General features: G+C 56.6%; 1 protein-coding gene across 1 annotated transcript in view; it reads right to left on the bottom strand.

Annotated features, from left to right (window-relative positions):
- Positions 1-14435, bottom strand: part of ADAMTS2 (ADAM metallopeptidase with thrombospondin type 1 motif 2) — a 142764-nt gene that overhangs the window by 74099 nt on the left and 54230 nt on the right. Inside the window, exon 2 of the mRNA XM_045527756.1 lies at positions 14152-14354. Coding sequence (XP_045383712.1) covers positions 14152-14354 — 203 coding nt within the window. The remainder of the gene's footprint in view (positions 1-14151; positions 14355-14435) is intronic.

Raw genomic sequence — 14435 nt, 5'->3', positions numbered from 1 at the left:
CTGCAGAGGCCTAGGGACGCAGAAGGACACTGCTGAGGCTGCAGGCCAGGGCTCAACGTCCCCCAGGGGCCTCCCGGCCGCTGCGAGCACTGGCTGAAAGGCGGCGGGAAGGCAGGATTCCGATTCCTGCTGGGTGCTCTGCTGAGCTTGTCGGCTTTCCCTGACCACAGGGCCCTGGGGGCTCGGTGTGGAGTCTCATTTCAGGGAGGGGCCCCAAGTGGCCAGACCTTGTGCCACCCCTGGCCCTGGCATCCCACCCACAAGTCTCAGGGCCTGTGGCACCACTGCCATGGGACTCCAGCCAGCCACCTGGGGCCATGTGGGCACCGCCATGGAATTTGAGAACACTGTGTTTTATGCCCCTGCAGATCATATTCTTCTGCTGCCCTGTCACCATTTTGACCTAAGGAAAGAGAAGGCAAATGCCACCTTGAGGAGGACGGGGCTGTGGCCTGGGGGGCAGCAGCAGGGCGGAAGGCTGAGGACAGGCTGGAAGTCAGACCTGGGTGACAGCCCCCCTCCCTGCTGCTCTCCCCCCATTGGGGTCAGATACAGATAGTCCCCGGGCCCTGGGCCCCACTCCCCACCGAGACGAGGCCACACCCCAAGAGCAGAGCCGCCCCCATATGGTGCCTAAACAGGCGGTTAGAAATGGGAGGGGTCTTGTGCCAATGAGTGGGCCTGAGGTGGCACCTTGGATGCCCCAAGTCCCAGAGAGGTGTGGGGGGGCTCCAGAAGCTTCTGCCCCAAATTCAGGCGAGGGGGAGGGGCAGCCTATTGCAGTTATTAGCACCAGCACAGGAAAATTTCTAAGGCAGCCCTGGTTTTCGATGTGCCTGCTCTAGCGTTACACTCAGTAGTTCAGTGGCCGTGAGCTCCTCGTGAGTACCCCAGCAGCCAGGAGGAGGTCCCGGGGGGGCCGAGGCAAGCTCAGACGCGCCATTCGTGTGCAGGGTCCCGGAGAAGCAGCCTGCGGTATTTGCCATCCTGTAATTTGATGGCAACTCTACGGAGCCTGTACTGTGTGTCGGGGATTTTGCCAGATGCTTTGAGTACCTTGGTTAGGGTGGGGGTAGCTGGCAGTGGACTGGGAGAGGCTGCAGTCAGGGCACAGGACCAGCACCAGGACCCGCACCAGCACACCTGGGCAGCCCAGGTGTGGAGCCCAGGGCCGGCCTGACCACACCCGCCCCACTGCTTTCAGGGCCCCGGGCATCCCCACACCATGAGGAAACGGGGAGACCCCCTGGCAGAGCAGGCTCAGACCCAGCAGGCACTGAGGACACCAGGACTAAGAGTCAGCCGTCACCCCGCACTGCGCCCCCGACGTGGGCTGGGCTCGCCGGGTGCTCCGAGCTCGGCCCTGCTGGGGCATCGCCAGCACCCCCGAGCATCGTGCGCCCGAACACAGCCCTCCCCGGGAGTGCGATCACCCAGGGTGCTTTCTCACGCCCAGAACCTGGTGCCACAGCACGTCCTCCAACACACGGCCCGGGGCCCTGCGCTCCGCTCCTTCGCCAGCCCGGCAGGCGAGACACGGATGAGCACGTTTCAGAGAGCCTGAAACCACCCTCTGCTACGCAGGAAACCCTGACCCAAAAGGACAGGGGCGAGGGACTCGGGGCACAGGGCCCTGACCATTCCTGCGCGGGTCGGAAGGACCGCCGGGCAGCCCCCAGGCCTGGGCCCCTGCCAGGCACGGGCGGGGAGGGGCTGTGGGCTGCCCCTGCGCCTGAACTGCCCCCACGGCCTTGTCTCGGCCACAGCGCGGTTTCCCCTGGGCGCACGCCAACCCTGCGCACATTCCACGGAACAAGCAATGTGGACTCGGATGCGTCCCTCTACCACACCATCGTGACCTCAGATCACCGCCGTGTGTCAGACTAGCTGCCCGACGCCCCCCGGGCAGGGCGCCCCCACAGCCTCCGCTGTCATCCTTGGCGCGGGCACTCGCCAGCCGCCCCGCCCGCTCTGCAGGGGCCCCCACCGCCCCGGCTCCCTGTCCGGCCCTCCCTGCCCGCTCGCCCGCGCCTGCCCAGGCTGCCTCTCTGAGGCGCGGCCTCTTCCGCACAGGATCCCCCCGGCACAGGGCCGCCCGCCCCCTCCACTTGGGACACACCAGCGCTGCAAGCAACGCCCGCTCGAAGGTCGCCCGCTGCGGCCCCTCCCCAGGGAGAAAGAGGGCGCTGACCGTGCCTTTGGCTGCCCAGGCCCTTGTCCCTCTCGCGGCACTCAGGGAACGGTGTGGCCCGTGAGGGCCCGGCTGCTCGGGAACAAGAGCTGGCTGGGCCGGTCTCGCAGTCACAGAGCAGGAACAACCGCTGCACCTGGCCGGCTGGCTCCGACCTTCCGAGGCCTGTGCCAGTGCCTCCACACACAGCAGCTGTCCCCTCCTGCACCCGCAAGGGAGCCTTGTTACCCCTCCAGTGGGGAAACTGAGGCACAGAGAGAGTGAGCAGCTCATGCACGAGTGGAAGTGGGAATTGGCAGAGGCTTTGCAGAGCAATTTGGCAAATCCGTTAGAACTAAAAACTGCGTCCCCGTGACCTGGAGAGTCCAACCCCCGGCACGTCTGACCGGGCAGCACGCCTGCAGGATGAGGAGGGGCACGAGGACACCCTGCTGCTGGGAGTTCTTTTCCACTGACGGGAGGAGTCCATTTTTTATGGCAGCCTGTGAGGCCATAGTAATTTTATGGGAATTCATTTATTCATTGATTTTTTATTTTTTTAGAGACAGGGTGTTACTCTGTCACCTGGGCTGGAGTGCAGTAGTGAGATCGTGGCTCACAGCAGCCTTGAACTCCGGGGCTCAAGGATCCTCCTGTCTCAGCCTCCCGGATACACAAGACTACAGGTGCATACCACCATGCGCAGCTAATTTTTTAATTTTTTGTGTAGACTAGGCCTCACTATGTTGCTCAGGCTGGCCTTGAACTTCTGGCTCCAAGCAATCCTCCTGTTACAGCCTCCCAAAGTGCTGGGATTGCAGTACGAGCCAACGTGCCTGACCTAGTCACTTATTCATTCTGAATATGTTTACTGAGCACCTACTATGTGCCAATCCCATTGCCAGGTGCTAAATTTGAAAAATCAGGTAGGTAGACTCTGAACCTAATCTGTATGCCATAGTTGTGGCACCTCTGTGTGAGCCCCAAACCCTCCCGAGACATACCACTGGGGCCCCCAGGCAGGGGGCACGACCCAGGGCTGCTCGACTGCAGCCAAGCACAGGGGCAGCCCAGGAGGGGCCGAGGGCAGGGTGACAGGAGCCTTTTGCTCTTCTGGCTCAGCTGTCACCTTCTCGCTGGAGCCTGCACGAGACAACCTCTGTCACTGCCTCAAGCTGTCACCAAGGAGTGACGATGCCTGGTCCTCCTCGTCCACAGGGACTCTAACTCCCGCTCTGACATCTGTCAGCTCCCCAGGGGAGGCCAGCACAGGCTGCCCCAAGGCTTCCTGCGCCAGCCGGCAGGAGGCCTCTCAGAGCAGGGGGGGGGTGCTGGGGCGAGGCCTGGGGTGCCACACCTTGCAGGGAAGCAGCAGAGACGAGAACAGTCTGTGGTGCCCCCGTCAGCATGTCCTCCACCCTGTGACACAGTCACTGGGCTTTGGCCACCCCACCCCGCCCCGCCCCTGAATGGAACAGGAGCCCCCTGCGGGCCAGCCCCCACTTGCTCGCTGTGACACTTCTGCCACCTAGACAGCAGCTGGCACATAGTAGGTGCTCGGTAAATATGTGCTGAGTGAGTGAGTGGCAGGTGGGAGGGTGAATCTTAGAACAAGAAGACAGGATAGATGGAGAAGCCGAGGGAGAAGCCGAGGGAGAAGCCGAGGGAGAAACCAAGAGTCGCAGAAATACACGGAAAAGACAGTTTTGCGGGGAGAGCCCAGGGGTGTCACGTACCCCTGGGAGGTCAGAGAGGGCCAGATGAGAACATGCCTTGGCATGTCCCCAGGGATTCAGGAGTTCTCATTCTCCCGGCCAGAACAGAGGGGGAAGACCTGCACCAGAGGAGGGGTGTGGACTCATCTCTGTCCTGGCCATACTCCCGACCTGAGCCTTCGTGGCCTCCTCCGGGACAGGGAGGCTCACGGGGCCGAGGGCAGTGCAGAGAGACCAGAGATGTCCTGCTTGTGCAGGGCCGGCACGTGCAGAACCAGCCAACACCAGCTTCTCCCTCCTCAGGCCGTGGGGAGACGTGCTTCAACGACAGAAGGCATGAACCCCAAACTTCCTAAGAGAGATGTTTCTGTCTGTTTAGACCCCAAAGCAACCTCGTCCCCTGCCTCTGCCCCGCCGGGCCCAAACCGTGCCCTGTGACTCGGCAGTGCTGCTGGGCCTCCGCACATGCTGGGCCACCATCCGGGGCCTTCGCGCCGGGGTGGCCGCCCGGGCCTACGTTCAAGGAGCCTTCCCTGACCAGCCACCCAGGTGCCCTTCCCTGGTGAGGTCCCGTGCGCAGCGACTGGAGTGTGGGCACTTGTCCTGATGCAGCGTCCGGCTCCCTGAGCACCCCAGGGCCCAGAGAGGGGCCGGATGCAGACCAGGGGCTCAGGATCTCGCTGTGTCCTCCATGCTTGGCACCTGCCGCGTGCTTTTCTGGTGTTTGACTCGAGTAATGCCACAACTATTCCCCGTCACCAGCACGGTGGGCCAGGCAGTCACCTCTTTTCTCCTAGGTCAGAAAGAACATTCTGGCTCCCAGCATGCCAGACCTGTCCTGCAGCCTGTTCTGATTCACCGGTGCGGCATGGGCTCTTAATTTCAATTTGTTGCCCACATTGAAAAATAATTAGATTTCTTATAAAAATTGGATTTCCAGCTTCTCATGGAAAAGAGTTGGTGGGCCTGTTGATTCCTGCGTGAGCACACGTGAGTGGAACCCAGGAGGGGAGCTCCAGGGCGTGGCCTCTTGGGTGGCACCACCCTCACCACCCGCTGGAGCCTGCCCCGCCCACGCCCTTCCTGCCTGGCTCCCGGTGGCATCTGAGAGTGTGGTCCTCTCCTAAGCGTTGTACGCAACTTCACGTGCCATTGGCCCTGACAGCGGTAGCTCCTGGTGCCACACGGGGCTGGGCTTGCAGGCCAGCGGGACAAGCATGAGGAACAGAAACAGCGCCGGGAACACCCCTGTGGCCCACGGCACCAACAGACCCCGAGGCCTGGGACGCTGTTCCCAAACCCAAATGTGTCCCCTTCCCCAGAAGCCCTACTTGCCTCCCCTCAACTTCAGGGGACCAAGTTTTCATGTCCACTTTCAGAGATGCTTTTCTCTTTCCCAGGAACCAGAGCCAGGGACACGTGAACAGGACTCGGGGCAATGCCTTCCGTTGGCTGGTCTGCAGCACGGGGGGAGCTCGCGAGAGTTCCCGCGACCCTCAGAAAGCATTCCTGCCCGGCCACTGCCTTCCCTGCCACCACCGGCCCCAGCATTCCTGAGAGCGGGTGAGGAATTGGGCCCATACGCCTTCTGATTGTTTGCAAACCCTGGCAAGGCTTTAGTAAGTCCAGGCCAATTTCTGGATTAAATTAGAAAAGAAAAGAGGAAAAATATCTGAATCCTGGCCCAGAGAGAAATCATTCATTCAAAAAAAAAAAAAAAAAACTGTTTAAGAACATCCTGTACAGAGGATCAGAGGATCGTTCCCATGCTAGGAGGGATCAGAGGATATAGCCTTGACTCTGAACGCACAGAAGACCCTTGGATCCCATATTTTCTGTAGGCCCAAGGAGCGTGTCTGCCCTCAGCCGATGAGATGATCTGGAGGCTCAGGAATTCTTCCAGAACATAAACAGTTAACATAGCTTGGAGAGACTGTTCTGCTTGCCCAGAAATCTGTTCCTCCTACTCTGGTGTTTTAAAATGGTTAAGATCAGCTCATGCTATCCTTTTAAAAGATAAAGGTAACCAGAGTAACCTCACAGATCCTTTGAACAGGACTAGAGTGGTGGTGGTGCTGGGGTCTGAGCAGGAAAAGGGAAGAGATCAGTACAAGCGTGAGGCCCCTGTGGTGGCCTTCAGGAAAGGGCTGTTCCAGCTGCATGGGATCAGAGGACTGAAGAAGGCAGGTCTGAGCACGTCTGCTGGGGGCTCCCCGGCGCTTGTCAGGGACCACGCAAACCTCTGTGGCAGCTCAGAGTGTGAGGGAGGAGGTAATGCCTCCTGTTTAAAGATGAGGAAACCAAGTTCAGGGAAGGAAAGCAACTTTGCCAGGTAGGTAAAAGCCAAGATTAGGACCCAGCTGCTTCTGACTCCACAGCTAGTGGCCATCCTATGCTCAGTGTTCCCTAATACGGACACCCAGATGCACCGATGGGGCGAGATGCAAATGCTAATGTTAGAGGGCCAGGGCCACATCTCAAGGTGGGCACTAAACAAGTAGAGCTCTTGACGGTCTTACAGCATGTTTTTTCTTTAGCACCAGATAGGGACTGTTTTCAGCTCTGTGGGCCATGTAGTCTCTGTCACAACTACTCAACCTGCTGTTATAGCACAAAAGTGGCCCTAGGCATTTCATAAATAAATGGGTGTGGCTGAGTTCCAATAAAACTTTACTTATGAAATGGTGAAGGGCCACATGGCCCTTGGGTCATAGTTTGCCAACCCAGCTTTAGAATATCCAGTTTATCTTGAAAAATTCACATGAATTTTGCTTTAACTAAGTAATATGTCTGCATTTATTTTCACATAAAATTGATATTTTGGCCAGGCAAGGTGGCTCACGCCTGTAATCCTAGCCCTCTGGGAGGCTGAGGCTGGAGGATCACTGGAGGTCAGGAGTTCAAGACCAGCCTGAGCAAGAGTGAGACCCTGTCTCTACAAAAAACACAAAAATTATCTGGGTGTGATGGCACAAGCCTGTAGTCCCAGCTACTCAGGAAGCTGAGGCAGAAGGATCGCTTGAGCCCAGGAGTTTGAGGTTGCTGTGAGCTGTGATGATAACACTGCATTCTAGTCCTAGAGACAGAGCAAGACTCTGTCTCAAAAAAAAAAAAAAAATTAATTAATGCTTTAAAAAGCTTGCCAGCCACAAAAGGTGGCACTTCAGGAGGACAGGTCTCACATCTGTCTCATGGTCTCAGTGGCCAATGGCAGGCCTGAGAGTAGGTGTTCCCAGTAGTGACGGGCTGGTCGTGGCCTTGCTAGGAGCTGCGTGCCACCCGCCCCAGCAGTCTGTCTCCCGTCTGCAAGGAGTGCAATCCGCTAGGGGCTTGTACCGGCGGCTCTAGGTCTTTGTGGATCCCGAAATCCAAGCAACACATTGAGGCCTTAGGCTTCTCAGGGAAGAGTAGAATTGAAATTAATGCTTTAGTTAAATACTATAAGTAACAATTTTCTTGAAGTCTTGGCACAGATAGAGTTTACTTTTAAAAATGTGTACGTAAACATGTTACTTTAATAATGGTGCTAGTCTTCCCCTAAGGCATTCATCCTGCCTCCCAGGTACCTGAGCCTGGAGGAGAGTCACTGTCCGTGCCTGCTTAACAGCTGGCCCATGTCCTAGCATGGGAGTCACTGTCCGTGCCTGCTTAACAGCTGACCCATGTCCTAGCATGGCAGCGTGACCACCAGGCACACACACTGCCACAGCATCTAGTTTGCAAGCAGACAGCAGCCCGTGGGCTGACAGAACAAGTGTGAGAGCATGTCACAAACAGCTAAGCCCAGGGGCAGTGCAGGCACGTCTAGCAATGAAAGTGCATCCCGCCTGGGAGCACTCCCTACGGCAGGGAGCACCCGCTACGGCAAGGGAGCACTCGCTACGGCAGGGAGCACTCACTATGGCAGGGAGCACCCGCTACGGCAAGGGAGCACTCTCTATGGCAGGGAGCACTCACTACGGCAGGGAGCACCCGCTACGGCAGGGAGCACCCGCTACGGCAGGGAGCACTCTCTACGGCAGGGAGCGCCCGCTATGGCAGGGAGCACCCGCTACGGCAAGGGAGCACTCGCTACGGCAGGGAGCACTCCCTACGGCAGGGAGCACCCGCTACGGCAGGGAGCACCCGCTACGGCAAGGGAGCACTCACTATGGCAAGGGAGCACTCCCTACGGCAGGGAGCACCCGCTACGGCAGGGAGCACCCGCTACGGCAGGGAGCACTCCCTATGGCAGGGAGCACTCGCTACGGCAAGGGAGCACTCGCTACGGCAGGGAGCACTCCCTATGGCAGGGAGCACCCGCTACGGCAGGGAGCACTCGCTACGGCAGGGAGCACTCCCTACGGCAGGGAGCACTCGCTACGGCAAGGGAGCACCCGCTACAGCAGGGAGCACTCCCTACGGCAGGGAGCACCCGCTACGGCAAGGGAGCACTCACTATGGCAGGGAGCGCCCGCTATGGCAGGGAGCACTCCCTACGGCAGGGAGCACCCGCTATGGCAGGGAGCACCCGCTACGGCAAGGGAGCACTCTCTACGGCAGGGAGCACTCCCTATGGCAAGGGAGCACTTGCTACGGCAGGGAGCACTCACTATAGCAGGGAGCACACTTCCAAGCAGCAAGGGTCAAACAGGACAGTGGTTCCCCAGTGCCATGAGAGGGCAGGGGCAGAGGGGTGCCCTCAGCCCCAGGGCCGGCCGGGGTGCTGGGGAGGATGGCAAGAACAGAATGCAGGTGAAGGGAGACCCACGGTGGAGAACTGCCCGTGTGGGAACGACCTGGGGGCCAGCAAGGCTGGGCAGCCGCACATCTGCTCACACCCCATCCTTACAGCACTGACGGTCTGGGAGGGAGACCCCTCTGCCTTCAAATGGGGGGATGAGGATGGGGGCTCTCAGGCGGGCATCCCCAAGGAGACCCAGCCTCTCCGGCCAGGCTACGGGCTGCCAACCCGAGGAGACTGGGCCCATCCCAGGTTTGCCGGCAACCTTGAGGGCTGCCGAGGCTGTATTGCAGAGGGCCTCGGAGGACAAGGCCACCACCCCGCAGCCTGCCCCACGCTCAGAACACGCCCCACACCCTCTCAGACCCAGCCTGCTTCCCCTGGGCAGAAAGCCGAGTACAGAGGCAGCTTCGTGCTGAGCCTCAGAGGTGTGTGGCCATGGACAGCCGTGGGCACAGGGCACATCCAGGCTGTGGGCTTTGAGCGCAGGGCTCAGGTTCCTGGATGTGCCCTGCAGGCAGGGCTGGCTGCTCGGGCGAGTGACCAGGGTCCCACACTCGGAAGGGCCCTGGGCTCAGGCCTTAACGCACCACAGCTGCCGTCTTGAAGTTCTCCATCGTTTCACCCGAGTGTTTTGTAACTGAAGTCCCATGGGACAGTGGAGCACAGTCCCACCTCCCCAGGACAGGTTCTCAGCTGCCCCTGGCAGGTGCAAGGAGGGGTGGGGCAGGCACACATGCCCCATGGCATCTCAGGGCAGGGAGTGGCGGTGGCCATATACCCAGGGCTGGCAGTGAGTGGGCACGTCTGGCAGGTGGCCAGCCAGAGCCACTTCTCAGCAGAGGCAAGCCTCCCGGCACCCTGATTTGACTGAGTGACGCCGGCACAGAGATGGAGGGAGCACCAGCCACCTGCCCTGTGCTGGAGCAGTGGACACGTGGGAAGGGGACGTGCCTGGCTCGACGTCCCCAGAGCCCTGCAGCCAGGGCAGCATGTACTCCAGTGGTGGCTGGCAGGCAGGGGGAACTGGCAGCTGTCAGAGCGCGGTGGGTGCACTCCCCATTGCTGGGGGGCCCTGGGGCATCTGCAAAGATCTAGTACGGTGAGAACCCTGTACCTGAGGGAGCAGTCCCTCAGCCAGCTCCATGGGGGTCCTCTCTTCCTCCTGCCAACCTTCCTGGGGCCTGTGCTTGTCTTGAACTTCTGGCCAGCCTGAGGCACCCTCCGAGGATGAACCATGAAATACAATTTGCTCAATTTCAGTGATTCTGCACACAAGTTAAATGTTCGAATATGTGCATTTAAAACAGATGTTGCACAATTTAAAGGTGAATAGTAAAATTCATGCTAATAATCTAAAATTCCAATTTTTCTTTACTTAGAATGACATTAAAAAGCAAATAAAAAGCCTTGACAAGTGGAGAGAGGGAGACTGAGGAAGAAAAGAAAAGGCTTTCCACGCACCTTCTGCAGTACTTCTTCCTGCTTTTTGAACAAGAGACCCCGACTTGCATTTTGTATGGGCCCGGCCTGCAGGCCAGCCTTCCCCTCTGGTGATGTCCCCACGGTTCTCGCGGCAGCCAGATGTGGCCAGAAATAACGGCGGATCTCACAGACGCAATCTGGCCCTTTGAGTCTCCCTCCGCCCTTCCGTGCACTCTGGGGGACACTGTGGGTGCGGCAGGAACGGTGGGCTGCCCGGGCAGGGGCAGGGGCTGGGGCTGGGGGAACGTGGCCTTGCAGAGCAGAGTGCGGACTGACTCCTGGGGAGGGCAGGAAGCATCACACACCTCCCCAGGGGAGAAAGCGGGAGGGGAAGACTGCAGGATCCGACGCACACAGAAACGTAAGCCACCGAAAACTGTCACAAGCAGAACAAAAGTCAAACAACAAAACGGGGGCAAAAATTTCTCACACATACAACAGACAAAAAGTTAACCTATTTGAACGTAAAGAGTCTTCAGATTAAAAAGAAAGAAACTAAAATTCCAGTAGAATAAGGGGCATGAATAGGCCAATCACAAAAAATAAAATCATATGTTTCAAAATATATATACTATATATATTAATAAGAATATATAGTAATATATATATTCTTAAAATGCAACCTCGTTACCATGAAGTAAATATAACTTACAACAAAAAACTATTAAATTACCACAGCTGAAAAGGACTCAGTGTTGTGAGGAGGGGTGGAGACTGACATTTGCCCAGTGGAGCATGAACAGATGAAACCATAACAGAGAACGTTCTAGCACAGAAAGCTTTGAAATGCGCATATCTGTTGACCAGGGCCTCCACTTTTAGAAACCCAATTCAAAGAAATAATTAAGGATGCATGATAAATTCAGCTCTAAGAATATAATACAGTTAGTGGCATCTCTGACTTCTAATAGGAAATAAGTTTTGTTATACAAATATGTCTCATAAATAGTGTCACATAAAAAATCTGCTATAGTCATATGGTGCAATATTATGCAGTCATTAAAACCAGGTAGTAGATAATTGCTGGGAGAAAACATTCACATACCTACATGAAATTTTCCACTGAAAGTAATATATTATCTGTATTAAATATAGAATATTTCAATAAACAAAAAAATGTTACTTTTCCAGATTTAAGGCGGAAAAGAAGGAAACCGGACCCCGCAGGACAGGTTCTGCAGAGGGTGTGGGATGGGCTGCTGGGTGTTGGGTCTGACGTGGGAGAGGCTCCTCGGGCGCTGCTGGCTATCACAAAACGCTCAGCAAACATTTCCAACCCTTCCCCCCTCCAGCAGGTCTGAGAGGAAGACATGTGCAGATCGATTAATTTCCATTTTCCTATGAAAAAGGGGAATAAAGTGTCTCTGGCGGTTTCCCATTGCCCTTGGAGCCACGTCTAGTTCCCTCTCCGCATCTGGAAGCCCACAGGGACTGGCTTTGCCCAGGTTCCTTATCACACCAGCCTTTTCTCATTTCTTCAATGTGCCAACCCCATTCCTGCCTCAGGGCCTTTGCTCTGCCCATTCCCTGGGCCTGGAACACTCTACCCCATCTCTTCCCATCAAGACTCAGGTCTCAGCTCCAGCGCTTCTCCCGTGCACCTGACGGCCTTCCCTGACCATCGTCCTTCCCCATCTCATGGCTACTTTATTTCTTTCATTGGATTTATCACGATCTGAAATGATCCCATTTGTTTTTCGCTTGAACACTGTCTGTGTCCCCTCGCCAGGTGGCACTCAGGTCAGAGGCAGAGACACCCCAGAGCCCCACCAGCCTCCCAGAGCCCCAGGACCCTCTGCCACAGCCCTCTGCCTCTGCAAGACCCATGGCGGTGCCTGGGACACACACACGTTCAACAGCTTTTTGCCGAGTAAATACACGCACATCTGCGAGACGGGGAAAATGACACAGCCCAGATACTCTTTCTCAATTCCTAAGGTTTATCTCCCAAAACCCTTTTCTTGTTATGATAAAATTAATTTTGATTTAAGAATTTTCATATTTCTCATGCTTTTCTAGAATAACCATCCCATTATCCAAAATGCAGGTACAGTTAGATCAGAAGCGTTTGAAAGAATGAATTTAAGTTAGATGGCAAAACCAAGAGAAAATTCTAGACTTCCTCCAACCAGCTCTCTGTGACACAGAGACCCTCCATACCACACCAGGGAAAGGCCTCCTGAAGAACTCTCCATGGATACCCCAACTGCACTCAGAGTTTCTGGTGGACTTCTCAGAAATGATTCCTATATGCTGTCACTAAATTAAATATTGTCACTGTCAAGATAACAAAACCATATTTTATTTCAGACTGAAAACATGTTCACTATATTTAGAGACTGAAAAGCAACTTCACCTATATTATCTCATTTAATCCTCACGACAATCCCCAAGATGGAAATTATTGACATTTTAAAGATGAGAAAACTGAGGCTCAAAGGACGGAAGCCATGTTCCCAGTGACACACTTGGAAAAGGTGAGGCCGAGAGTGGACCTGGGACTAATTCCAAGCCCAGTTCTTTTCCGCACTGGGTTGGAAGGCAAGATAATGCTCGGGGAGGACATAACTCTGGACTTGACCTTAGCCAAAGGGCCGAGGCACCGTGGAGCCGTGTTCTGAAGGCAGCTAAGATCTGCCTTCTCGCAGACTCAGTGTGATGATTCCCCAGGATAGTTAGCGTGGCAAGTGCCTCGCACGGACCTGGCACACAGACACATACTAGGGGCTCAATAAATGTATCCATTACGGTTTCATTGTTATTATTTCATTAAAGGTACATTTCAAAAATAAGATGAAGATGAGTGTGATGACACTCTCCAAAATGAAACGCATCTGCAAGCGCAGTGGCTTCGGCCCCCTCTGCACGTGAGGGCTGCGCTCCAGAAGGCTCGCTGGTGTGTCCACCGCGGGGCGAGGGAAGGTGACGTCGCAGGTAGGACCCTCTCTGTCCAGCGGTCAGCTCACTTGCAGCCTCCCTCCTGCCCGGTGGGTCTTTTCTCTGCGTTCCCAGGGGCTCAGCACTTGGCCCAGACAGCAGAGCTGAGCAGCCAGTATGAGCAGACCTCTGCACCCCTCACTGCCACCTCCAGCCAGACCCCTGCGGGACCTCGTTCACCGACAGGCTTCGACGTGCAGCCCCGTGGCTTCAAACTTCCCACTTGCCCGGCTTCCACTCCACCTCCAGCCCGCCCCAAGCCCTGGCTTCCTCCCACTAATGCCCGCCCCCACCGCATCTACCTTCCCGACCACAGCCTGGACCTCCCTCCCGGCCCCTCTTCGCCCCGCAGAGCTATGCTGGGCCAGCCCTGCTTGCCGGGGAGCCTGCGTGCTGAGGGGTGGTGGCCCACATCCTCACAGCCGCTCTGACCGCGCAAGGCGGGGAGAGGGGACGGGTCTGCATGCTGAGCAGGGCAGGCGTCGGCATGCGCCCGCGACCCATGCCCTGTTCGCATCCTTGTACCTCCTGCCCAGACTGGGGGCTCTGGAATGTGGAGTGGCGATCCTTTAATTTCCTGGTACTAGCTAGACAAGGGACAATACCCAGGGAGACTGAGGTGACACACAGACTTGCAGGGAGAAAGGGATGCCCTCCACGGTCTTCAAGGAGAAGCCCTGGACTGGCGTCCGTCCGTCCGTCCGTCCTCCCCACTCTAACACACAGCGATCTCGCTTGTCAACAGGAAGTGGGCTGCGGGTTGGAGCCAGCAGAAGGCAGGGGATGAATAACATCATTCTGTGTTTCACTTTTAGGTTACTTTTTACATAAATGAGGTTTCCTTTTTAAATAATTTTTACTTTTAAAAATGTCAAACATCAAAAAAACCTTGGTACACAAATGACGGGAGTTTGTGAAAAACTGCCTCAGGGCGTAAACAGCCTTGCCACGTCCAAATTACCCCCAATTTGCAGATGAGAAAACTTGAGGTTCAGTGAGGTCAGTGGGATGGTCAACTCTTGTCACCTGTGGCCCCAGAGAGCCTCCCTGTGACAATGTTACCGCTGACGAGCAAATCAGCAGAGCTCCGACAGCCCCGGCCCGGCCGCGCCCCCACTTACGATGTTCATGAGCGTGAGCAGGTATTTCTGCACGTGCTCCTTCCCGTGGAACTGGACCACGGAGTCGTCCACGCCCAGCAGGACCTCGATGTTGTAGTCGTCGTCGGCAGCGTGCCTGCGCGCCCGCGGCCGCGAGCTGTTGACGCGCTCCTGCAGGACGCCCAGGGCTCGGCTGAGGCTGTCCAGGCTGGCACGGGAGTCCCCTGCAAGGAGAGGACACTGTCTTCAGCGGCAGCCCGGGCTCCCAGGGACATCACAGCGGCACAAAACCCCACTCAGATGCA

Source organism: Lemur catta, chromosome 16 (genome assembly GCF_020740605.2).
Source record: "Lemur catta isolate mLemCat1 chromosome 16, mLemCat1.pri, whole genome shotgun sequence".
Classification (NCBI taxonomy): domain Eukaryota; kingdom Metazoa; phylum Chordata; class Mammalia; order Primates; family Lemuridae; genus Lemur; species Lemur catta.
Note: the sequence above shows the minus strand (reverse complement) of the source record. Positions and strands in the feature narration are given on the sequence as shown.